The sequence below is a fragment of the Syngnathus acus genome, chromosome 10 (genome assembly GCF_901709675.1).
Source record: "Syngnathus acus chromosome 10, fSynAcu1.2, whole genome shotgun sequence".
NCBI classification, from domain to species: Eukaryota; Metazoa; Chordata; class Actinopteri; order Syngnathiformes; family Syngnathidae; genus Syngnathus; species Syngnathus acus.
Window position 1 is genome coordinate 27058417 of NC_051095.1, and position 24198 is coordinate 27082614.

At 45.1% G+C, this 24198-nt stretch overlaps 2 protein-coding genes and 1 long non-coding RNA gene across 5 annotated transcripts in view; 1 reads left to right on the forward strand and 2 right to left on the reverse strand.

The window, feature by feature from the left end:
- Positions 1-24198, reverse strand: part of tctn1 (tectonic family member 1) — a 1200810-nt gene that overhangs the window by 810163 nt on the left and 366449 nt on the right. The gene's annotated exons all lie outside the window — the stretch shown is intronic.
- Positions 1-24198, reverse strand: part of LOC119129586 — a 539655-nt gene that overhangs the window by 493578 nt on the left and 21879 nt on the right. The gene's annotated exons all lie outside the window — the stretch shown is intronic.
- hars (histidyl-tRNA synthetase) overlaps positions 15182-24198 on the forward strand; it is a 74093-nt gene continuing 65076 nt past the window's right edge. Inside the window, exons 1-6 of one of the 3 annotated variants that reach the window (XM_037262859.1) lie at positions 15182-15399; positions 16091-16422; positions 16667-16756; positions 18637-18756; positions 18846-18941; positions 22576-22701. In XM_037262859.1, coding sequence (XP_037118754.1) covers positions 16312-16422; positions 16667-16756; positions 18637-18756; positions 18846-18941; positions 22576-22701 — 543 coding nt within the window. In that variant the 5' untranslated portion in view covers positions 15182-15399; positions 16091-16311. The remainder of the gene's footprint in view (positions 15400-16090; positions 16423-16666; positions 16757-18636; positions 18757-18845; positions 18942-22575; positions 22702-24198) is intronic. The other 2 variants (XM_037262857.1, XM_037262858.1) reach the window with 2 other exon arrangements.

Sequence of the window (24198 nt, forward strand, 5' to 3'; positions counted from 1 at the left end):
CGTTTGCCGCAGAGTGCAGTTCTGTTTCCCCGAGTTTCCGCCGATTGCGGTTCTGTCCCCGAGTTTCCGCCGATTGCGGTTCTGTTTCCCCGGGTTGCCGCCGATTGCGGTTCTGTCCCCGAATAGCCGCCGATTGCGGTTCTGTCCCCGAATAGCCGCCGATTGCGGTTCTGTTTCCCCAAGTTGCCGCCGATTGCGGTTCTGTTTCCCCGAGGTGCCGCCGATTGCGGTTCTGTTTCCCCGAGTTGCCGCCGAGGGAGGTTCAGGCTTTATCACAGACCAGTGGGGTCGTCTGGACTGGTGCGCTGCCCCCCCGCGTGCCGCCGTGGGGGGTTGGTTTTTTGGGACGTCGGGAGCCGTCCCTTGTGGGGGGGTTCTGTCACGACTCGTCCCCGATCATGTCCATATTGTCATAGTTTCTGTCCGTGTGTCTGTGTGCCCGCCCCTCCCCTCCTGTGTGCCCATGATCAGCGTGATCATTCTCACCTGCCTCTCATTAGCTGTCTCGTATTTAAGTCCTGTCTGTGTGTCACTCCCGGTCGGATCATTGTTGCTGTCATTGTCATTGTCACTCTGTCTTTTGCCCCTCCGTGAGTCGTCACCTTATCGGGGTGGAGGGGTTTGCGTGCCCCTATGATCCTAGGAGCCATGTTGTCTGGGGCTTCATGCCCCTGGTAGGGTCACCCATGGCAAACGGGTCCTAGGTGAGGGGCCAGACAAAGCACGGCTCACACGAGCCCCTTATGACGAACAAAATAAATGGATCTCGTTTTCCCTCGCCCGGACGCGGGTCACCGGGGCCCCCCTCTGGAGCCAGGCCTGGAGGCGGGGCTCGAAGGCGAGCGTCTGGTGGCCCGGCCTTCGCCCATGGGGCCCCCGGCCGGGCACAGCCCGAAAAGGAAACGTGGGTCCCCCTTCCCATGGGCTCACCACCTGTGGGAGGGGCCAAAGGGGTCGGGTGCAGTGCAAGCTGGGCGGCGGCCAAAGGCAGGGACCTTGGCGGTCTGATCCCCGGCTGCAGAAGCTGGCTCTTGGGACATGGAATGTCACCTCTCTGGCTGGAAAGGAGCCCGAGCTGGTGTGCGAGGCAGAAAAGTTCCGACTAGATATAGTCGGACTTGCCTCCACGCACAGTTTGGGTTCCGGTACAAGCCCTCTCGAGAGAGGCTGGACTCTCTTCCACTCTGGAGTTGCCCACGGTGAGAGGCGTCGAGCAGGTGTGGGTATACTTATTGCCCCCCGGCTGGGCGCCTGCACATTGGGGTTCACCCCGGTGAACGAGAGGGTAGCCTTCCTCCGCCTTCGGGTGGGGGGACGGGTCCTGACTGTTGTTTGTGTCTATGCACCAAACGGCAGCTCAGAGTACCCACCCTTCTTGGAGTCCCTGGAGGAAGTGCTGGAGAGCGCTCCTTCTGGGGACTCCATCGTTCTACTGGGTGACTTCAATGCTCACGTGGGCAATGACAGTGAGACCTGGAAGGGCGTGTTTGGGAGGAACGGCCCCCCCGATCTGAACCCGAGCGGTGTTCTATTATTGGACTTCCGCAGTTCGATGATCGACTTTGTAGTCGTGTCATCGGATTTGCGGCCGCATGTTTTGGACACTCGGGCGAAGAGAGGGGCGGAGCTGTCAACTGATCACCACCTGGTGGTTGGTTGGCTCCGATGGTGGGGGAAGATGCCGGTCCGACCTGGCAGACCCAAACGCTCTATGAGGGTCTGCTGGGAACGTCTGGCGGAATCCCCTGTCAGGAAGAGCTTCAACTCCCACCTCCGGCAGAGCTTTTCCCACGTCCCGGGGGAGGCGGGGGACATTGAGTCCATGTGGACCTTGTTCCGTGCCTCCATTGTTGAGGCGGCCGACCGGAGCTGTGGCCGTAAGGTCATTGGTGCCTGTCGTGGCGGATATCCCCAAACCCGCTGGTGGACACCGGCGGTAAGGAATGCCGTCAAGCTGAAGAAGGAGTCCTATCGGGCCGTTTTGGCCTGCGGGACTCCGGAGGCAGCTGACAGGTACCGGATGGCCAAGCGGAACGCGGCTTCGGCGGTTGCTGAGGCAAAAACCCGGGCGTGGGAGGAGTTTGGCGAGGCCATGGAGAATGACTTCCGGACGGCTTCGAGGAAATTCTGGTCCACCATCCGGCGTCTCAGGAGGGGGAAGCAGTGCAACGTCAACACTGTTTACAGTGGAGATGGCGCGCTGCTGACCTCGACTCGGGACGTCGTGTGTCGGTGGGGAGAATACTTCGAAGACCTCCTCAATTCCACCTACACGCCTTCCATTGTGGAAGCAGGGCCTGGGGACTCTGAGGCGGACTCTCCAATCTCTGGGGTCGAAGTCACTGAGGTAGTTAAAAAACTCCTCGGTGGCAAAGCCCCGGGGGTGGATGAGATCCGCCCGGATTTCTTAAGGGCTCTGGATGTTGTGGGGCTGTCATGGCTGACACGTCTCTACAACATCGCGTGGACATCGGGGACAGTGCCTCTGGATTGGCAGACTGGGGTGGTGGTTCCCCTCTTTAAGAAGGGGGACCGGAGGGTGTGTTCCAATTACAGGGGAATTACACTCCTCAGCCTCCCTGGTAAGGTCTATTCAGGGGTGCTGGAGAGGAGGGTCCGTCGGGAGGTCGAACCTCGGATTCAGGAGGAACAGTGTGGCTTTCGTCCTGGCCTTGGAACAGTGGACCAGCTCTTCACCCTCAGCAGGATCCTCGAGGGTGCATGGGAGTTCGCCCAACCAGTCCACATGTGTTTTGTGGACTTGGAGAAGGCGTTCGACCGTGTCCCTCGGGAGGTTCTGTGGGGGGTGCTTCGGGTGTACGGGGTACCGAGCCAACTGATAAGGGCGGTTCGGTCCCTGTATCACCGATGCCAGAGTTTGGTCCGCATTTCCGGCAGTAAGTCGGATTCGTTCCCAGTGAGGGTTGGACTCCGCCAAGGCTGCCCTTTGTCACCGATTCTGTTCATAATTTTTATGGACAGAATTTCTAGGCGCAGGGTGTCCGGTTTGGGGACCTCAGCATCGCGTCTCTGCTTTTTGCAGACGACGTGGTGCTGTTGGCTTCTTCAGGCCGTGATCTCCAGCTCTCACTGGAGCGGTTCGCAGCCGAGTGTGAAGCGGTCGGGATGAGGGTCAGCACCTCCAAATCCGAGTCCATGGTCCTCGATCGGAAAAGGGTGGAATGCCCTCTCCGGATCGGGGATGAGATCCTGCCCCAAGTGGAGGAGTTTAAGTATCTTGGGGTCTTGTTCACGAGTGAGGGGAGGATGGAGCGCGAGATCGACAGGCGGATCGGTGCAGCGTCGGCAGTAATGCGGACTCTGTACCGGTCCGTCGTGGTAAAGAGAGAGCTGAGCCAAAAGGCAAAGCTCTCAATTTACCGGTCGATTTACGCTCCTACCCTCACCTATGGTCACGAGCTATGGGTCGTGACCGAAAGAACGAGATCCCGGATACAAGCGGCCGAAATGAGTTTTCTCCGCAGGATGTCCGGGCTCTCCCTTAGAGATAGGGTGAGAAGTTCGGTCATCCGGGAGAGACTCGGAGTAGAGTCGCTACTCCTCCATGTTGAGAGGAGCCAGATGAGGTGGCTCGGGCATCTCATCAGGATGCCTCCTGGACGCCTCCCTGGGGAGGTGTTCCGGGCATGTCCCACCGGTAGGAGACCCCGGGGACGACCCAGGACGCGCTGGAGAGACTATGTCTCTCAGCTGGCCTGGGAACGCCTTGGGATCCCCCGGGATGAGCTAGATGAAGTGGCTGGGGAGACGGAAGTCTGGGAGTCCCTCCTGAAGCTGCTGCCCCTGCGACCCGACCCCGGATAAGTGGAAGAAGATGGATGGATGGATGGACTCTGTCTTTTGTTCACGTCTCTGTTCAGTTTCTGTTGTTGGTTTTGTTAGTCATTTACGTCAGTCTGCCGAGTCTGTTAGTTTGTTTTCATCAATAAACCCTGGTCCAAGCTGCACTTGGTCGCCCTGCTCCAGTTCCATTCCGATTCGTGACAATTATTCGGGGCGGCTCAGTGGCGCACTGGTTAGCACGTCCGCCTCACAGTTAGGAGGGTGCCGGTTCGATTCAAACTCCCTGTGTGGAGTTTGCATGTTCTCCCTGTGCCTGCGTGGGTTTTCTCCGGGTACTCCGGTTTCCTCCCACATCCCCAAAACATGCTTGGTAGGCCAATTGAGCACTCCAAATTGCCCCTGGTGTGAGTGCGAGTGCGGATGTTCGTCTCTGTGTGCCCTGTGATCGGCTGGCAACCGGTTCAGGGTGTCCCCCGTCTACTGCCCGATGACTGCTGGGATATGCTCCAGCACGCCCTCAACCCCCGTGGGGACAAGCAGTATAGAAGATGGATGGATGGATATATTATTCGTTTTTGTCTCTTAATTTCTCTTTTTCAAAAATCAAACAAATGTCAAAGGGAAAAATATTGGAAAATGGGCAAATGTTATATATTTAAATAATATATTTGTTGCAAGTGATGAAAAAATAAGTTAATTTATTCCTTCCTACCGACCGACCTACCTATCGATCTATTATTGTGTGTTGTCCTGACCAACAGGAGAGGCTGGGGACCATCACATCAGACACCCGGACCACCAACACTGGCGCCCCCCAGGGGTGCGTCCTCTCCCCACTGCTCCTATACAGTCCTCATGCTCCCCAACAGAAACGTAGCGACAATCTGGAGAAAAGTGGGTCGAAGATCGGCCAGGTTAACCGGCAGCCTAGGAGAAGTTATGATGCAAACTTCAAGATGATGGTGTTAAATGAGGTAGAGTCTTCAAACAATTGCAAAGCGGCTGTGAAATATGGTGTCACAGAGTGTAATGTACGGAGATGGAGAGCTCAAAAAGATCGCCTAAAAAGTCCTCAGAGCGGCCGCTTTCAAAAGCTCGACAGAATCATTTGTTTCAGATGTACTGTAATCATTTTCTGTATAAAAATTAAATTTGGTGTTCAAAAAGTATTTTTTCAAACTTGAGTCCTGAAAAAGAAGGGGTCGTCTTATAATCAGGATCATCTTATATTCGGGCCAATATGGTATTTTAAATGGACTTACGCTATTAAACAAGATCAATATCAATTTAAACAAAAATATTGATTCGGTGGCTACTTCGAATAATTTAAACCCCAAACAAAAAACATAGAGTCTATGCCACAGGTGTCAAACTCAAGGCCCGGGGGCCAGATACGGCCCGCCACATCATTTTATGTGGCCCGCGAAGACAAATTGTGCATCAAATTCGTGTCATTACTAGAATTGCAAATTGTCTTCACTTTCAATAATCTCTTTTTTTTTTATATATATTTGACCAGTTTTTACTCATCTGATTTGAAAACGAGTTATTTTTCAGTTTGTTTTGTCGCTTTTACTGTATATAATATGAGGTGCTCCTACATTTATTTGGGTTGACAGTCATAATGGCCCTCCGAAAGAAGCTATGACTACAATGCGGCCCGCGAAAAAAATGAGTTTGACACCCCTGGTCTATGCCAATGATTGCTCCTCAGGCGACTCTTCTGTGAAGCTCCTGAAGTATGCGGACGACACCACTCTCATCAGACTGATCCAGGATGGTAACGAGATTGCGTACAGACAGGAGGTGGAGCGGCTGGTCCACTGGTGCAGCCAAAACCACCTAGAGCTGAACCCGCTCAAGACCGTGGAGATGACAGTGGACTTCAGGAGAGACCCTTCACCACTTCCACCTCTCACTATCCTCACTAATGCTATTCCCTCCACAGACACCTTCAAGTTCCTGGGATCCACAATCTCTCGGGACCTGAAATGGACCGGCCACATAGACTCTGCCCGGAAGAAGGCCCAGCAGAGGCTGTACTTTCTGAGACACCTCAGGAAGTTCAACTTGCCACAGGAGCTGCTGAAGACCTTCTATACTGCCATCATCCAGTTTATCCTCTGCACCTCCATTACTGTCTGGTTTGGATCGGCCACCAAACAAGACAAGCATAGACTGCAACGGACAATCAGGACTACAGAAAAGATAATCGGGACCAACCTCCCATCTATCCAAGACTTGTACCTTTCCAGGACCGGGAAATGTGCAAGTAACATCTCTAAAGACCCTTCTCACCCAGGTCACAGTCTGTTCAAACTACTCCCCTCCGCACGGCGTTACAGAGCGCTGTACGCCAAAACCAGCAGACACAGACACAGCTTCTTCCCCAAGGCTGTCGCTCTGATGAACTCACACCACCCATAGAGCCTCAAAGTCATTCCTGTGCAATAACTTCCTGCTCTCGACACTATATTTTTTAATTGTCTATATTACGTGTACTATGTGTCCTTTCTGCATCCATTGCAGCCTGGTCATCCTGGAAGAGGGATCCTCCCATCTGTGGTCTCTTCTCAAGGTTTCTCATTTCCCCTCGTAGGAGTTTTGAGTTTTTCCTTGCCCTCCTGGGAGTTTAAAATCAGGGGATATTTGAGAATAATGGTCAATTTTCGCACATGTCCTGAATGTAGTTAGTCACCTAAATGTTGAACAGAGGCTGAGATCTATCGGAGTCAAATTCCTTGTTTGGCATGCCCAAACATGGCCAATAAACTTCTTGAATCTTGTTAAAGATGTCCGTTGTTGAGCCAGAAAAACAAAGATGTGGAGTAACAGTTGGTTCTTTATTGGCCAGATCTTGGGTTGTTTAATGGTGGTCAGTACACATGGCACGACAGCAGATGAAACAACAGCCCCCATCTCCAGGTCAGAAGGTTTTATACTGTCCAGAAAAAGCAGGAAAGCATCACCTGACCATTTGGTACCTACGTACGTGTATTGGGAGGTGTGTGTTGTGTCCGCCGTCTGTGCCCATGTGTATTGGGAGGCCACAAAGCTCTGGGTGCTCTATCCGTGTTCTGATTGAGCAGTTATGTTTATATAAAATAATGAATGAATGAATTTTTATTTCGAACATGATTTAAAGAATAAAAACAATAAAAAACAAACAACAAACAATATATATCTCTGTTGAAAAAGGAGTAGGAAGTAGCCTAGGCTTATCATGTCCTACCCCTATCCATCACTTATCGTTCCAAGTGAGAACATGAAATTTACAAAAGAACAAAAGATAAACAACAAAAATATCTTATAATAAAATTAAGATTTACACACATCTGAACATGAAAAAGTATATGAGTTTGTCTAACTTAACAAAATATGTACACGCTGTTTCACCCACTTCAATCCCCCTTTTGACCTCGTCAACCAAAAAACAAAATCCGAGCCATACCAGGGGAGAAACGATAAAGCGAGCAGGAGCACAATTACCTAATATAAGGAGAGATTTCTAAAGGACAGGTTGGTGGTTGTAATAGGCTATACATGCTTTAAAAACGTTAGACACTGTCAGCAAAACACTGCCGGGACGAGGGGTTCTCGCCTCAATACTCCAGTTCAACTTGAGTGTGTGAGTGAAAAAAGTGTTATAATGCAGGAAAAGGCTCACACGGTCCCTCTGCCTTAGGCGACCAAAATCTCATTAACATTGTCAGTCTGAGATAACAACTGCTTGTAGTAGTTCAGCCGTTGGGGTCTTTGCACGCTCACTGGTGGAGGGTGAGCAGAATTCTCACCCCCTTTGCAGCTCTGCTCCGTCTGGTGGGAACTTCAAAGGGTCCAGTCCACCTAGGCTCTGTCCACTTTCTCTTCAGGACCTTTAGCCAGACAGTTGGGGTGAGCCGGATCTCGGTCTTCGCTTCCGGATCCGCAGTAGTTTGCTCAGCAAATCTGGAACCATAAAACTGGACAATTGTTCTGAGATGTGTGTGTGTGTGTGTGTGTGTGTGTGTGTGTGTGTGTGTGTGTGTGTGTGTGTGTGTGTGTGTGTGTGTGTGTGTGTGTGTGTGCGCTTACCACCATCTGGATCCGCAACTGGAAGAGTAGAAGCAGGTCCGGGAAAACAGCACCCTTTCTGGAATTTTTACACATTGTCTTTAAAAATTTTTAAACCTTATCATCCCTATATTGTTACCACATTTTGTATTCATTCCAGATTGTTGTCTCTCATTCATTCCTTCCTTTCGAGATGCTTCTTCTGCTCCTCTCATCACTGTATGTTGAATGCCCTGTTAAGACTCCAAAAACAACTAATAAAATAATAAATTTAATAAATTAATTAAAAAATTAATAAAAAAATAAAATAGAAAATTCCTGCTTTAGCAATCATCTCATTAACGATGTAGCTAGCTTCGACTGCTGCATTATTCTCTGTGGTTGCTTTCTTAAAGAAATCTTGTTGCCTCAGCAGACGTGTTTTAAGACAGTGGTCCCCAACCACCGGGCCGCGGACCGGTACCGGTCCGTGGGTCACTTGGTACCGGGCCCCCAAGCCGCACAGAAAAAAATATATAATTTTTTTTTAATCGACGATCGATTATTTCAGGTCAAGACGCTCGTCCCGGTCCCGTGACATGTTTCCCCAGTCGAGCCCGCAAAGCTAGCAAAAATGAGTATGAATTTATTTTGAAAAATATAACAAATTTGGCGATTCTCTCCCAATTACATCTGTCGGTGCATCTGTGTCTCTTGACACAGGTTAATTCAGGTCAAGACGCTCGTCCCGGTCACGTTACATGTCACCCCAGTCGAGCCCGCGAAGCAAGCAAAAATGAGCAAGAAACAGATGTTTGGAAAGCTTCTTCAGAAAAGGAAAAAAGCCCAATGAGGAGACAGAAGAAGAAGAGGTTGCAACTTTTAAGAAAAGGAAAGCTGCATTTAAAAGAAAATTTCAGGAGTCCTACTTAAAATATGGATTTATCGCCACAGGTGACTCTGACGCGCCAAGCCCACTCTACATAATATGTGGCGAGAGACTAGCTAACGAGGTATTGAAGCCTTCAAAACTGCTTCGGCACATGGATACCAAGCATCCTGCATTAAAAGACAAACCTTCGGAATTTTTTGAAAGAAAAAAACGTGAACATCAACAGCACACTTCGGGTGTCATTGTCTCCGATTACGTCTAGACGGGACTGGCTTGTTTCTGAGAAACAAGCTCAGTGCTCCCACTAATTCAACATAATGGTGAGTTTTATTTTTATGTGGTTTATATTTGTTTTTATGCCAGTCGTATCATTTTATTTCATCGTATTTATATATTTATTTTAAATGTATTATTTACTTATATAAATGTATTATTTATTTATATAAAGGCCGGTCGGCGAAAATATTTCTGACACGTAACCGGTCTGTGTTTTTTCAATCTGCCTCCATAGCCTTCTATCTTTTCTAACAATGGAGTGAAAAGAAGTGAGTGAATGGAATGAATCAAAAATAGTTAACTGTTACCCATGCAACGAATCTGAACAAATTTACATTTCTAAGACACTGCTGATGGCATGTTTATAAATGTCGATTTATTAACCAGAAACCAAATTTACATATGTAACTATTGGTCAATCCACAAATTCCAAAGCACATTGTATTTGAGTGCTTTATTTGAGGGCGTGTTTTGAGACCACCGACTGGGGGATGTTCCAGAGAGTCCACGGGGATGAAATAGATGGTCTTGTAGACTGTGTCACGGACTACATCAAGTTCTGCGAGGAGAGCATCGTCCCCATTAAAAAGGTGCGCTGCTTTCCTAATAACAAGCCGTGGATTAATGGCAACATCAAGGCCCTCTTGACAAGGAAGAGGAGGCTGTTTAAAGCAGGGGAAATTGAGGGGGCCAAGGCCGCTCAAAAGGAGGTGAAGAGGGAGATGAGAGCAGCTAAAGACAACTACAGGAGGAAACTGGAGGGAGGGCTGGTGGCCCACAGCTCTAAGGAGGTGTGGAAGGGCTTTAAGAAGATCACAGGTCTCAGGCAGCCACATACGGTGGTGGAGGGGACCCGAGAGCAGGCAGATGACCTGAACTGCTTTTTTAACAGGTTTGATCAACCTGTCTGTCCCCTGTCACCCCCCACCGTCCCCCTCCCTCTCCCTTCTCCAATTCATCCCACCCCAGGAAGCTGTATCCCCCACTTCTCCTGACCCCCTCACATCCCAGTGGCAGGTGCCTCCCACCACCACTGGTTGGAAACAGGGAGCATGCTCCACACCTGGAGACGCCCACAGCTTAATAACATCTGAGCAGGTGAGGAAGCAGTTCTCCAGAGTGAACATGCACAAGGCCAGAGGACCGGATAACATCAACCCCAAGGTACTGAAGGGGTGTGCTGGAGAGCTAGCGGACATATTCCATCATCTCTTCAGTCTATCTCTAAGACTGAGGAAGGTTCCGCAGCTCTGGAAGACCTCATGCATCGTCCCGGTGCCAAAGAATGGACGGCCCAGCACTCCAAACGATTACAGACCGGTTGCCCTAACATCTCAGGTCATGAAGATCTTGGAGAGGCTGGTGCTGCAACATCTTAAACCCCAGGTGAAGGATTATCTGGACCCCCGGCAGTTTGCATATTAAGAGAATGTGGGGGTGGAAGATGCCGTCATCTACATGCTACACAGGGCCTACACACACCTGGAGAAGCCACGGAGCATGGTGAGGATCATGTTCTTCGACTTCTCCAGCGCATTCAATACCATCAAGCCATCACTACTGGCAGACAAACTAGCGGTGATGGGTGTAGAAGACTCCCTGACAGCTTGGATCCACAACTACCTGACAGATAGACGACAGTACGTTAGACTGCAGGGCTGTCAGTCTGAGGTGGTGGTATGTAACACCTTGGGCCCCCCAAGGAACTGTCCGGGCACCATTTCTCTTCACCGTCTACACCTCCGACTTCCAATTCAGCTCACACCAGTGCCACCTGCAGAAGTTCTCTGATGACTCCTCTATTGTGGGCTATATCACAGATGACAGGGAGGAGTACAAGGCCCTGGTGGAGAACTTTGTGAAGTGGTGCGACACCAACCACCTTCTGCTCAACATCAGCAAAACCAAGGAGTTGTTGGTGGATTTTAGGAGGAAGAGAGGGACCTCAGCCCCTATCACCATCAAGGGAGTGGAAGTTGAAAGAGTGGACTCCTACAGGTACCTGGGGGTACATTTTAACAACAAACTGGACTGGTCCGACAACACCGAGGCTCTTATCAGGAAGGGGCAGAGCAGGATGTTTTTCCTGAGAAGGCTGAGGTCGTTTAATGTTTGTAATAGGCTACTGAGAAGGTTTTATCAGTCAGTGGTCTCCAGTGTCCTGTTCTTCGCCAGGGCCTGCTGGGGAGGCAACATCTGTGCCAGGGACGCTACCAGGCTGAACAAGCTCGTGAAGAAGGCCAGCTCTGTGGTGGGGACCGGGTTAGACAGCGTGGTCAAACAGAGGATGGGGAAAAAACTGGCGGCCATGTTGGCCAATCCCTCCCATCCACTGCACATCAAGCTGACGCGGATGAGGAGCAAATTCAGCAACAGATTTGTCCTCCCCCGTCAGAGCACAAAGAGATTTGGACAGTCATTTATTCCAGCTGCTTTCCGACTCTACAATCAGGCCCGCAGGCGCGGGGAGACCTGGAGCTAGAGACTTGGGACTTTTTATCTGCACATGATGCACTTTAGTAAACTACCAGTTTGCACTGCATGTTATTGGACCAGCAGTGTGTTATATTTATTGCATTGTGAACTTTGTTTTTTCTGTTTGTCTTCCTCTTTTTTAAATGTCACGGGCTGTTTGACAACTAATTTTCCCCAGAGGGGACAATAAAGGTTTCAATCAATCAATCAATCAATCAATCAGGTGGCGTATTTATTTATTTAGGATTGAAGATGGGGTGCTGCATGCATGTGTGCCATTCATGTAAAGAGCCCACTAAAATAATTCCATTTTCAGAGACAAGTTGGGTCAAATTTATTAATTGTACATTGCAGTGGGCTAATTTAGATGTCCCAGAAAGTGCAATAGCACAATTTGCTGTTAAAACATTCAACTTAACAGTTAACAGCCCAATTCCAGATGTGCTAGCTAATGCAGGTTACCACAGAGAATGCTACATGCAATTTGCAAACACACGGAACATAGAGGCTGCCCGCAAGAGGAAGGAAAAAATGACAAAGACCGCAAAAGGTTCGTACCAAATTAGATTAGATTCAAATTTATTGTCAATGTACAGCACAAGTACAGTACAGCGAAAAGAACTTTGACATTGAACCAGAAGTGCAAAAAGCAGTAAAGTGCAGAGTAAAAAGTAATACTGAGCAGTAGGTACAGTGCAATCAGGTAAATATGAGGTGAGTTATACTATGCGGGATAATATACATGAGGGACGAGTGACTAGGTAAATATTTACAATAAGGTGCAGTAGAACAAATATTTGCAGGCGGTATTAGAATGCTGATTATAAATATTGGGTTATAAATATGCAACATAGTGTCAGTATAACCAGATATGAACAGATATGTACCGTAATTTTCGGACTATAAATCGCTCCGGAGTATAAGTCGCACCAGCCATAAAATGCCCAAAAATGTGAAAAAAAACATATATAAGTCGCTCCGGAGTATAAGTCTCCGGAGTATAAGTCGCATTTTGGGGGGCAATTTATTCGACAAAATCCAACACCAAGAACAGACATGAACGAGCAACAACAGGCTAAACGATACGGTATGCTAACGTGACAAACACAAACGAGGAGCTGAGAACGGGCCTGACGTAACATTCAGTTATTTTTAAAAAACTCTTACATAAATAACACGTTTATAAAACCATTTGTGTCACTCCAATTCATTAAATCCATCGATCGTCCTTTGTCAACAATGCCGTGTGCCGTGCCGTAGTTCAAATTATTCCACAGGCCCATACAACGATATATAAACTATATTTTAAATAACTATCACATAAACAACAACATTATCAAACCATTTGTGTCACTCCAAATCATTAAATCCATCGATCAAATTTCTCGTCTTTTATCGATCGTCCTTTGTCAACAATGCCGTGTGCCGCGCCGCAGTTCAAATTATTCCACAGGCCCATACAACGATATATAAACTATATTTTAAATAACTATCACATAAACAACAATATTATCAAACCATTTGTGTCACTCCAAATCATTAAATCCATCCATCAAATTTCTCGTCCTTTATGTCATCCTGGTGACAGAGGACATGTTCAGCGGATATGGCGCTTTAAAGTGTTAATTACTTTATTTGATTTTTTCTCTCTATTTTTCATGTTTTGAATATGTTCAAGATAAAGATATCAAAGCATGTGAAGTGATCAACTATACTAAAAATAACATGTGAAGTGGTCAACTATACTTGTAAGTGATGTTAATGATCAAGTAAAAATTTGTGAAAAAAACTTATATAAGTCGCTCCTGAGTATAAGTCGCCCCCCCACCCAAACTATGAAAAAAACCGCGACTTATAGTCCGAAAATTAAGGTATGTACAAGCGGAGTAAGAGTGATGAATAAATATATAGGCTAGGAATGCAGCAATTATATGCAGATATGGACAGTATATGCAGGTAATACAGGTGTTGTTGTGGTGGGGTTGTTGTGCTGCAGGGTTCAGAACTCATCAGATCAGGGTGATGACAGGGGTGTTGTGCTGCGGAGTTCAGGGCGATGACGGCAGAGGGGAAAAAGCTTTTCCTCAGTCTACCCGAACAGTCCGGTATCGCTTCCTAGAAGAAAAAAAGAGTAAACAGTCTGTGGTTGGGATGATAGGAATCTTTGATGATGCACTTTACTTTAAACATATGGCACATGATTATTGTATTTTATTTTACTGGACTGGCCGTGAAGTTTGCTCTGGTTTTTCTCTTAAGGAGAAAGCTATGAATATGGGTGTGAGAGATGTGTATTAATCCTGTAACATGGGCACAGCATGTATGAGTCAAGGTCAGATCTAGTCTGGAATAGACAGGAATCAACAGAATGTTGATTTTGTGATGTGTAACTACAGTGCAGGGGTGTCCAGCTCAATCTTTGATCTTGCAAGATTACGATAGACCCCTCAGGCTAGGTTAGATTAGGCCTAGAAGATATCTGTAGTGTCGTCCAAGGTTGAGCATCTGGGGAAACAGAAAAACAACCAATACATTTTGGAGCATTGCTACTACATTACATAAAGTTAGTCATCACATTATCTCTCTATCTACCCCCCCCCCCCCCATCCAATTTAGTTTCCCTTTCAAATGTAGAAGACGCAGAGGCACACGTAACTGAGAAGAGAAAAATGACCAAGACAAGAGCACAGGGAACATACAGTATCAAAGAGGATACAAGCACTTCTGTGAAACACCTACCTTGTACAGACGTGTGTGTGTGTGTTTGGACTGTCTGGACACTGTTAATAATAAATGGTAATGTTGTTATTGTGTTACAAATATAAATGTTCTCTACCACTATGATCCTCTCTTTGGTCTTGTTTAATGGTATTCCACTACCCACAACATGCTAGTGAAACACCCAACAAGAAAGTGAAACAACTATTATTAGCATTGGGTTAGGGTTGTTTGACAAACGTTTATGTTAGATTACTATCTGAGAAAGACGGTAAGGCAAAACCAGGAGTTACTGTAGCTACTCTCTGTAACGTAAATTAGTCATGTGTAATCTCTGAAGCCAAAATTGACTGCATATAAACTGCTGATGACTCCTAACATCCTATCACATTTTAGGACTTTTCACACTGCACGTTCTTAGCCTCGGGGCTATCCTTAGCCATTTTCAATATGAATTTATATTAAATAAGAACTTACAGAGTGCGAACAAGTCCATTGTTGTCCATAGATCCGAGGCAATATTTACTTCCTAGTCCCTGAGTTGAAGGAATGCCATTGGGAGACATCAAGTCACGTGACGTTGTTACGGGTTTTGATTGGTTCTGCAGCAAGGACCCCTTTGCAGCAGTGCCTGTTGCGTTTCGCAATCAAACATTGATTTTCATAAAACGATGACCAAAAAACAGCTCCCAACAATCAGAATTGTGGTAATATAAAATCCATGTAGGTCATATTAAAATATCACATCCTCCCTACAACCAGATCAATCATTTCACTAACGAAAGCCTCTAGCGAGCTTCGGCCCGCCACCTAAATCTGGATACAGGGAGAGTTAGTCCGCCCTTCCAAATTCGCCATGTTTTATGCACTCCACGGAGGCGGAGCTTCCAGGGCTGCGAAGGACCCAGCCTCGAACTGGCCTTGGAGGACGCAGCCTGTGAATTTGGACACAACTAGTATATGTACTTGCCGTCGTTAGCGATCTAGAAAGGCCGATCCTCTGCGCATGCGCGCCTCAGGTCGTGCAGGAGCCGCTGATCGTGTCTTGACGAGGGTTTTCCGACACAGACGTTAAGTGTGGGTGTCTAGCTAAAATACACATTTGACGAACAATGGAAGGAAAAACTCAGATCCAAGAAGCAATTAAAACTCAAGGTGACATGGTTCGTAGGATGAAGTCCGAGAAGGCAAGCAAAGAGGAGGTAAGCATCGTTATAATTGCATACAAGTGACCCGTCATTATACCGTTGAGGGGTTAACATGGTGTGCCCATATATCACACATGATGAGTGCATGAAATGGGGGAAGAAATCGAATAATAAAGGAGCTCAGATTACAGTAATCGGCGGAATTTAACTACGAATAAAACGGCATTCATTCACTGTTGTGGTTAGAAAAGGTAGAGGGAAGCCAGGAATGTTTGCACAAGTCCAGGAAGCAGCATAAATTACTTTTAAAATTGTAATTTGGTCTCAGTACTTAAACATTTACTTTTCTTAGTGGCGTTTTAGTTGTATTCAGACGTCTGATGCAATAGGTAACTGGGTAGACAAGCAGCAGTAATTGCAAACTTAAATACTGAAATCATTATCATAAAATATACTGACAATCTACGCTTATCCGGGTAACTCTGAAAACGCCTTTACACCGTATTAGTTTTAAATTAATTGTCCTCGAATCTGTACGTTACATTTTACCGCAGACCATTGACACAGTACTAACGTCGTACACTGTTGCTGCTGATGCAATGCATACAGATTGTGTACGACCTTTAAAGCAGGGCTGTGCCTATATGTGGATTGCTTTCGGCCGGATACTTTGATTGACTTAGTACATCTTATGTTCTGTCCTTCTCAACTGGGGTATTGATGCATCATACACCGCCACCCCTAGTGATAGGGTTGCTTACCACTTTTCTCCTGTTCTTCCTGCCTGACCGTTGGTGTCCTGCTGGCCATTCACGGAATATATTGACCATCTACGGAATACGTTGTACCAACTGGCTCCTTCATTACTTTGAATGGCTTTTGGGTTGGCTGCCACAATACCATTGGATGATACACTCCTGAATTTTGGTTTATTTTTGACACGGTTTTGTGCCCTGTGTTCTTGAAATGAACATGTTCGCCATGTTTGCTGTCCGGACCCACTCTGCTACTGTTGGCTTCCTACTCGCAAACTGTGCCAAATCTCAATGTTCTTTGATGGGAATCACTGTGGCTCAGGTATGTACTATATTTATGTCTAGTATTTCACATGTATGTGCTTGTTTCTGTGTTGCATGTATATCAAATTTTATCACTGTTATAAGCACATATAAGCATTTTAGAATTGGTTTTATGGAATTTTGAATTGATTCCGAATCGCCAGGACTAGGAATTGAGATTCTTTGTAGAATAGATTTTTTTCTGCACTCCTAGTTGTGATAATGCCATGTTATAAATTCTATTGCTAACTTGTCCAACGCAGGTTGACAAAGAAGTTGCCAAACTTCTACAACTGAAAGCGCAATTGGGAGGAGATGATGCAAAACATCAGTTTGTTCTTAAAACAGCTAAGGTAAGGTTCACTGTGCTGCAAGTGACTTAAGATATTCTTTTGATCATTGAAAAGGTTTGCTGGAAATCTGTAAAAATGTGAGAACATATCTTTAGTTTTACTTTTTCAATTTAAGGGTAAGTTTTCAACAAGATGTTTGTAGCTTTAGGAATGTATGTATATTCTATGTAAGCTGTATCATTTTTGTTTTCTGCTTATTTCTGCCACAATAAATACCAGCCAGATAGTAGTTATTCACTGAGTCTTTCACTGTTGAACTAAGACCATCCATCCATCCATCCATCCATCCATCCATCCATCCATCCATCCATCCATCCATCCATCCATCCATCCATCCATCCATCCATCCATCCATCCATCCATCCATCCATCCTCTGTACCCGTTTGTGCCCACGGGGGTCGCTCTGTAACAAAAGAAACAAACAGAAGAACCCTTTAATACCCAAAGATTGTAACGTATCACTGAAGACCAGTGAGGATTTTGCAATCCAAATTTTATTATTGTAAAAATCAATATGAAGTTTATTGTTTTTCATTCAATTAAAATTTAACTATTAAAAGAATATGTACATTTCACAACGTGAACTGATTGGTCTATCACACCTGCAGGATGTGAAGATTCAAGAGTGAGAGGACACTTGGCTATTCTACTTGAAGGGCTTTTCCATTAGATTTTGTGACCCACAGCCACTTTCATAGTTGGAGCTAAGACTTTTAGCCAACAGTACTTGCTTCACCCAGTGTGCAAGCATGGGAGTGGAACTGTATTATCATGGTTGTCATCTGCAAAATTAAGAAGGAAGTTTCTGGTTTCTCCTTTAGAACATGAGTTTGAACAACTATGTAAATTGTGATGGTTTGATTTCTGTGGCTTGTACAAAGTAGACATAATAGAAAAGTATTTTATTATTCTCATATTCCAAGTAGAGAAAAAAAAATCAGCATTTAAGCCATTACTGGAAGCAAGTGGGAAGCAACTATGCATGTTTGAAATGTAGCTAATACCTTTAATTCCGTATTTTCCGGATTATAAGTCGCTCCGGAGTACAAGTCGCACCAGCCATTAAATGCATAACAAAGAAGAAAAAGACATGTATGTCGCAATGGAGTATAAGTCATATTTTGGGGGGAAATTTATTTGATAAAATCCAACACTAAGAACAGACACGTCATCTTGAAAAGCAATTTAAAATAAAAATAGAGTAGAGGCAACAACAGGCTGAATAATTGTATGGTATGCTAAAGTTACATAACACATAAACAACGAACTGAGAACGTGCCTCGTATGTTAACATAACATCTTAAGAGTTATTCAAATAACTATAGCATAAATAACATGCTAACAAGTTTACCAAACAGTCCGTGTCACTCCAAATCACTAAATCCAATGAAATCTTCATCCTCTGTGTCACTTTTATACAACTTTGCTAACTCCGGAAGTAGAAGATGCGGCGCTTCCTCTTCTACATCGCTTACGTCAGACTGTTAATAATTTCACACATAAATCGCTCCCGAGTATAAGTCGCACCCCAGGCCAAGCTATGTAAAAAAACTGCGACTTAGTCTGGAAAATACGGTACATTTGGAGTGCGTTTTATTTGTATTTTATTTAACTTTAATTCATTCAGGTAAGGTCATTGAGAAAAGATTCTCTTGCGATGCCAAGTATACCATTAAAAAAAGCAAAAATGGTCAATACAAGAAAGTTGTGACACTAGATACTTGTCTTTTTTTGTTGTGTGTGTGTGTTTGATCAAATATTTTGAGGATGCTTATTCATCATCATTCTTTCCACTTCACAGTGTAGCTTGCAGTTTGAAACATTAAAAACCATATGGAATAGTTGATCATTTACAATTGACAAATTGTCCTTGTTTCAGGGAACGAGAGACTACAACCCTAAGCAGATGGCAATAAGAGAGAGAGTTTTTAACACCATCATCAGCTGTTTCAAACGCCATGGAGCAGAAACCATCGACACACCTGTTTTTGAACTAAAGGTCAAGATTCTCACTGCCTTACACAAATGTAAATTATTAATGATTTTTTTATCTTCGCGACATAATACTTTGTGCTTGTTGATATGTAGGAGACCCTGACAGGGAAATATGGTGAAGACTCCAAACTCATCTATGACCTTAAAGACCAAGGAGGAGAGCTGCTGTCCCTTAGATATGACCTCACCGTATCCTTAATGTTTACATCCATCCTAGGTCGTAATCAGGGGGGTTGAGGCTTACATACAGATCTGTCATATTTAAAACCTACCGTAATTTTCGGACTAAAAGTCGCTCCGGAATATAGGCCGCATTAGCCATAAAATGCACAATAACGTGAAAAAAAACATATATAAGTCGCTCCGGAGCATAAGTCGCATTTTGGGGGGGAAATTTATTCGACAAAATCCAACACCAAGAACAGACATGAACGAACAACAACAGGCTAAACGATAGGTATGCTAATGTGACATAAACACAAACAAAGAGGCTGAGAACGGGCCTCACGTAACATTCAGAGTTATTAAAAAAAACTATTACATAAATAACACGTTTATAAAACCATCTGTGTCACTCCAATTCATTAAATCCATCGATCGTCCTTTGTCAACAATGGGTGCGCACCGCTGACGGCGCTTGCACTTCAAAATATTCCACAGGCCCATATAACGATATATAAATTAGATATCAAATAACTATTATATAAGCAATAATATTATCAAACCATCTGTGCACTCTAAATCATGAAATCCATCGATCAAATTCCTCGTCCTTTGTCAACAACGCCGCGCGTGCGCCCTGACGTCAGCCTCGTCGTTATTCCACAGATCTAGTATATAACTATATTGTAGCGTTAACAAAGTACAAGGAAAGACGTGGGTTTGGTAAACTGCTCTTTATTTCACAAAACAAACTTCCAGGCGTGTGGCGGCGTGGACTTCCAGCCACGGAGGTGGAAGAGAGATCCATAGAATAGGACCGGGCGTGCGTAAAAGCCATGACCGAGCCCCATCCACCGTCCCCGGACAGCCACCCGGCCGAGCGCCGGCCCCCGACTTCTATCCACGGAGGGGAAAGAGAGCTCCGTAGAGTAGGACCGGGCGTGCGTAAAAGCCATGTCCGAGCCCCATCCACCGTCCCTGGACAGCCACCCGGCCGAGCGCCGGCCCCCGACTAAAATCCACGGAGGTGAAAGAGAGCTCCGTAGAGTAGGACCGGGCGTGCGTAAAAGCCATAATAGTTTTTCAAACCTTCTGTGTCACTCCAAATCCTTAAATCCTTCAACTCTTCGTCCTCCGTGTCACTTAGAAACAAAGCCGCTAATGATGCCGGTAGTACGTGGGGCCCTTCGTCAGCGTCGTCATCCTGTGATCAATCTTTGTCCTTTTTGTAAACAAGCGCCACGCCGCGTCGCGCTGTTGACGTCACTCGAAATTCAAATTACAGTAATCCCTTGCTACATCGCGGTTCGTTTATCGCGGTTTCACTTTTTTTTTTGAAAATTTTTGAAAAAAAACACGTCGCTCCTTATTATAAGTCGCCCCCCCCACCCAAACTATGAAAAAAACCGCGACTTATAGTCCGAAAATTACGGTATCACGGTAATAAATTCTACTGTTTTAAGTTTTACTCATTTAGTTGTGGTCTATATATAAAGTGGAACAGCGACGCTTTTGTCTGAATTCCTTGTTTTGATACCATCACAGGTCCCTCTTTTCTACTTGTTCTGAGGTGCGGGTCAAAGCAAGCCGTTTTGGTGCGGTCTCTTTAAATGCAAATGAGATACCGTGTTTTCCCATGCATAATGCGCCCCCGTGCATAATACGCACCCAAAAAATGGCATGTCGATGCTGGAAAAAGACATGTACCCATGTATAATACGCACCCAAATTTTGACTCTTACTTAAGTCCGTAAACGTAAAATTATTTCAGAAAAAAGATCATCTTTGGGAACAACCGGATGTTATTCTGCCGGTCAGTATCACTGCGCATGCGGTAGCAAACCCGATAGCGAAGAAATGTTTCGGATTTGTGTAGGGTACATTGTGACAGCAAACGAGCAGGTGATCGAGCAAGCGTCTGATACGAGAGCATTGTGTTCGTATGGAGCGTGTTTGAAGTGAACAGCAGAGAAGAAAGGAACAAGGCAAAGTGTTGTAAAATAAAATATTACCTGTAATACGCATTTAGGTAGAGAACTGAACTCTCGCTCTTTATATAGCTGACGTGTCTTGCGCATCCGTTCTGCGCATACTGTAATGGCGGCCTCCGTATGATATCCGGTTTGCGATGGAGATTAAAAAACAAACAATATTTGACAATAACACATCATCAAGGATTGCACCATCGCATCAAACGATGTCGTCAATTATGAATTTTACTGACTAAGAGTGTTGGGCAGGATGGCTGAATTCGATGCGCGATTAACAACAAACAAGAAGAAAGGTGTGATTTCAAGTTTTATTTCGAGGGAGATTTTCTTCAAAAATTGTTGTACCCATGCATAATGCGCACCCCAGATTTTAGGACAATAAATTAGTTACATTTTCCGCATTATGCATGGCAAACACGGTACTTCACACCCCCCAGGCCGCAAGATGTGCGCCTCCCTTTCGACATATTTGCAGTTTTTTTTTTTTAGCCGAAATAGGCTATACGTTTTGATTGATTAAAAGATATCAATGGCAGAAGACTTGTCCACATACATAACGTGTAATAAAATAAATCCCATCACAATATTTATGAACGTCTTGTAAACAAGCACTGCAGTCAAGTTACGAAGTAAGCTAATGCTAACGCCCTGTGTTAGCGAGAAGCTAACGAATGCATTTAACACATTGTGTTCCCCAAGAATAAAACAGCATCTTCAATGCAATTCATCTGATACAAATATTCAAAATACATCCACAACAAGTGAAAACATAGAGCGCACAGCTCCAAAATCGGCAAAAAGACTGACGCTAATGCTATGAAAACGAGTGCATAGACAAAGTGAAATACAGTTTATTATTTTGTCATCTCAAGCTAACCGCTTTACTGTTTCCGTCGTTTCCATAGATCAGAATCAGAATTACACTTGTATACATATATTGCACTTTTTAACACGCCTGGAGAGTCCAAATACACAAGAAAATTGTTTTTAAAGCAAAAAAAGTCAATTTTCCATGATGTATGCCCCTTAAACAACACAAAATATGAAACTCAAATCATATATTGTTTTTCATCAGTGTCTTCAGAAAACCAAATAAGGGAACAACCATCCATCCATCCATTTTCTGAACCGCTTAGTCCCCACGGGGGTCGCGGGCGTGCTGGAGCCTATCCCAGCCGTCATCGGGCAGTAGGCGGGGGACACCCCGAACCGGTTGCCAGCCAATCGCAGGGCACACAGAGACAAACAACCATTTGCACTCGCACTCACACCTAGGGACAATTTGGAGTCTTCAATCGGCCTACCAAGCATCTTTTTGGGATGTGGGAGGAAACCGGAGTGCCCACGCGGGCTCGGGGAGAACATGCAAACTCCGCACAGGGAGGGCCGGAGGTGGAATCGAACCCGCACCCTCCTAACTGTGAGGCGGACGTGCTACCCAGTGCGTCACCGAGCCGCCAGGGAACAACCAGTTTAAGCAATTTTAAATCACTCAGCTGTCTTTTAGTCAAAGTCAAAGTCTGCTTTATTGTCAATGTCTTCACATGCCAAGACACACAGAGATCGAAATTACGTTCCCACTATCCCACTGTGCCAAGACAAAGTACACAATATACATACAAGTAAACAACACAACAAAATGATGTTTGCCTTAATACCCTCACTTTCAGGTGCCATTTGCTCGTTACCTGGCGATGAACAAGATCACCAACATCAAGCGCTATCATATTGCTAAGGTTTACCGCCGTGATAACCCTGCTATGACCCGTGGACGCTATCGAGAGTTTTACCAATGTGTGAGTCCATTTAAATTTGCCCTATCCAAGTTCTGCTGTTAACCTTTTACTGATTTACCCAATTTGGTCTATTAGAAGTTTTCTGATATTACCAGAATGTACAAATGTTTGACGAGAACGTCCTCCAGAATATTATTTATTTATTAGGGCCTGAGCAGCAAGCGCTGTGAGGTTGCTATTGTTTTTCTAGGAATTATTAGGGCCTAAGTAGTGACCGCTGTGAGGTCATTTTTTTATTTTTCTCAGTAAAGCATCCTATCCTATTTTGACACCCAAAACATGCACGGAAACTCACCAAATGTACATTCATCAGCCCTGATGAAAAATTTGCTATTTTGAAGTTGTCATGAGCAAAATTGCTCTGTAGCGCCACCTAGAGTGGGGAACAAATTCCATTGACTTAGAACTGTGAAAATTGGCAGACACGCGTAGCACCCAGAGATGTACAAAAAAAATCCATGCCAGCCCATGTCTAAAATGAACAGGATAAGAGTTATGAATGTATTAATGTCTAATTTTGGCTGAAATTTGCACATTTACAGAGGTCATACTTTTGCACCCTTGCCCTAAAGCACAGGTGTCAAACTCAAGGCCCGGGGGCCTGATACGGCCCGCCACATCATTTTATGTGGCCCGCGAAGACAAATTGTGCATCAAATTCGTGTGTCATTACTAGAATTGCAAATTGTCTTCTATTTTAATAATATATTTTTTTAAATTATTTGACCAGTTTATCCTCGTCTGATTTGAAAACGAGTTATTTGTCAGTTGGTTTTGTAGCTTTTACTGTATATAATATGAGGTGCTCATACATTTATTTGGGTTGACAGTCATAATGGCCCTCCGAAAGAAACTATGACTACAATGCGGCCCGCGAAAAAAACGAGTTTGACACCCCTGCCCTAAAGGATCCAATCCGATGCGTTGTACCATCTTTAGACATGAGAAAACAACTGCCAAAAAATTTTGTTTTCAAAATGACAACAGCTTCTTTCTTTGACACACGATGAAAATCTCAACAACCCGACACATGAGCCAGAATATCTGAAATGTCACATGAATGTAGTCGCGACCTGAAGACATTGAAATGAGTAATTCTTAGATACTTTAAAGTGCCACTTATACTTATAGCGCCACCTAGTACACTTTGATGTACTGCACCGAACCCATTGAAGAAATCCATCTGAAAATTTATCAGAACAACTCAAGATGTTGATTGAGTATGCCCTACATCGAAATTTGTGACTTTTCTCTAAAGGGCGTGGCTATTATGGTGCAGCAAAATCTGGTGATGCACCATGACAATAAAACCTGCTGCAACTTGACTCAGATGATCCTATCTTCTTCAAATTGTACACATTTGATGATAGTCCCGGTCTGAAGACAGCTTATTTTTTAGTGGTAGCGCTACCTATTGGCTCCAGAAAATGAATGTTTATTTTTTTACGTTTTTCTGCTAGCGCGTTAACCTGAGGGGTATTCCAGAAAGCGGGTTAT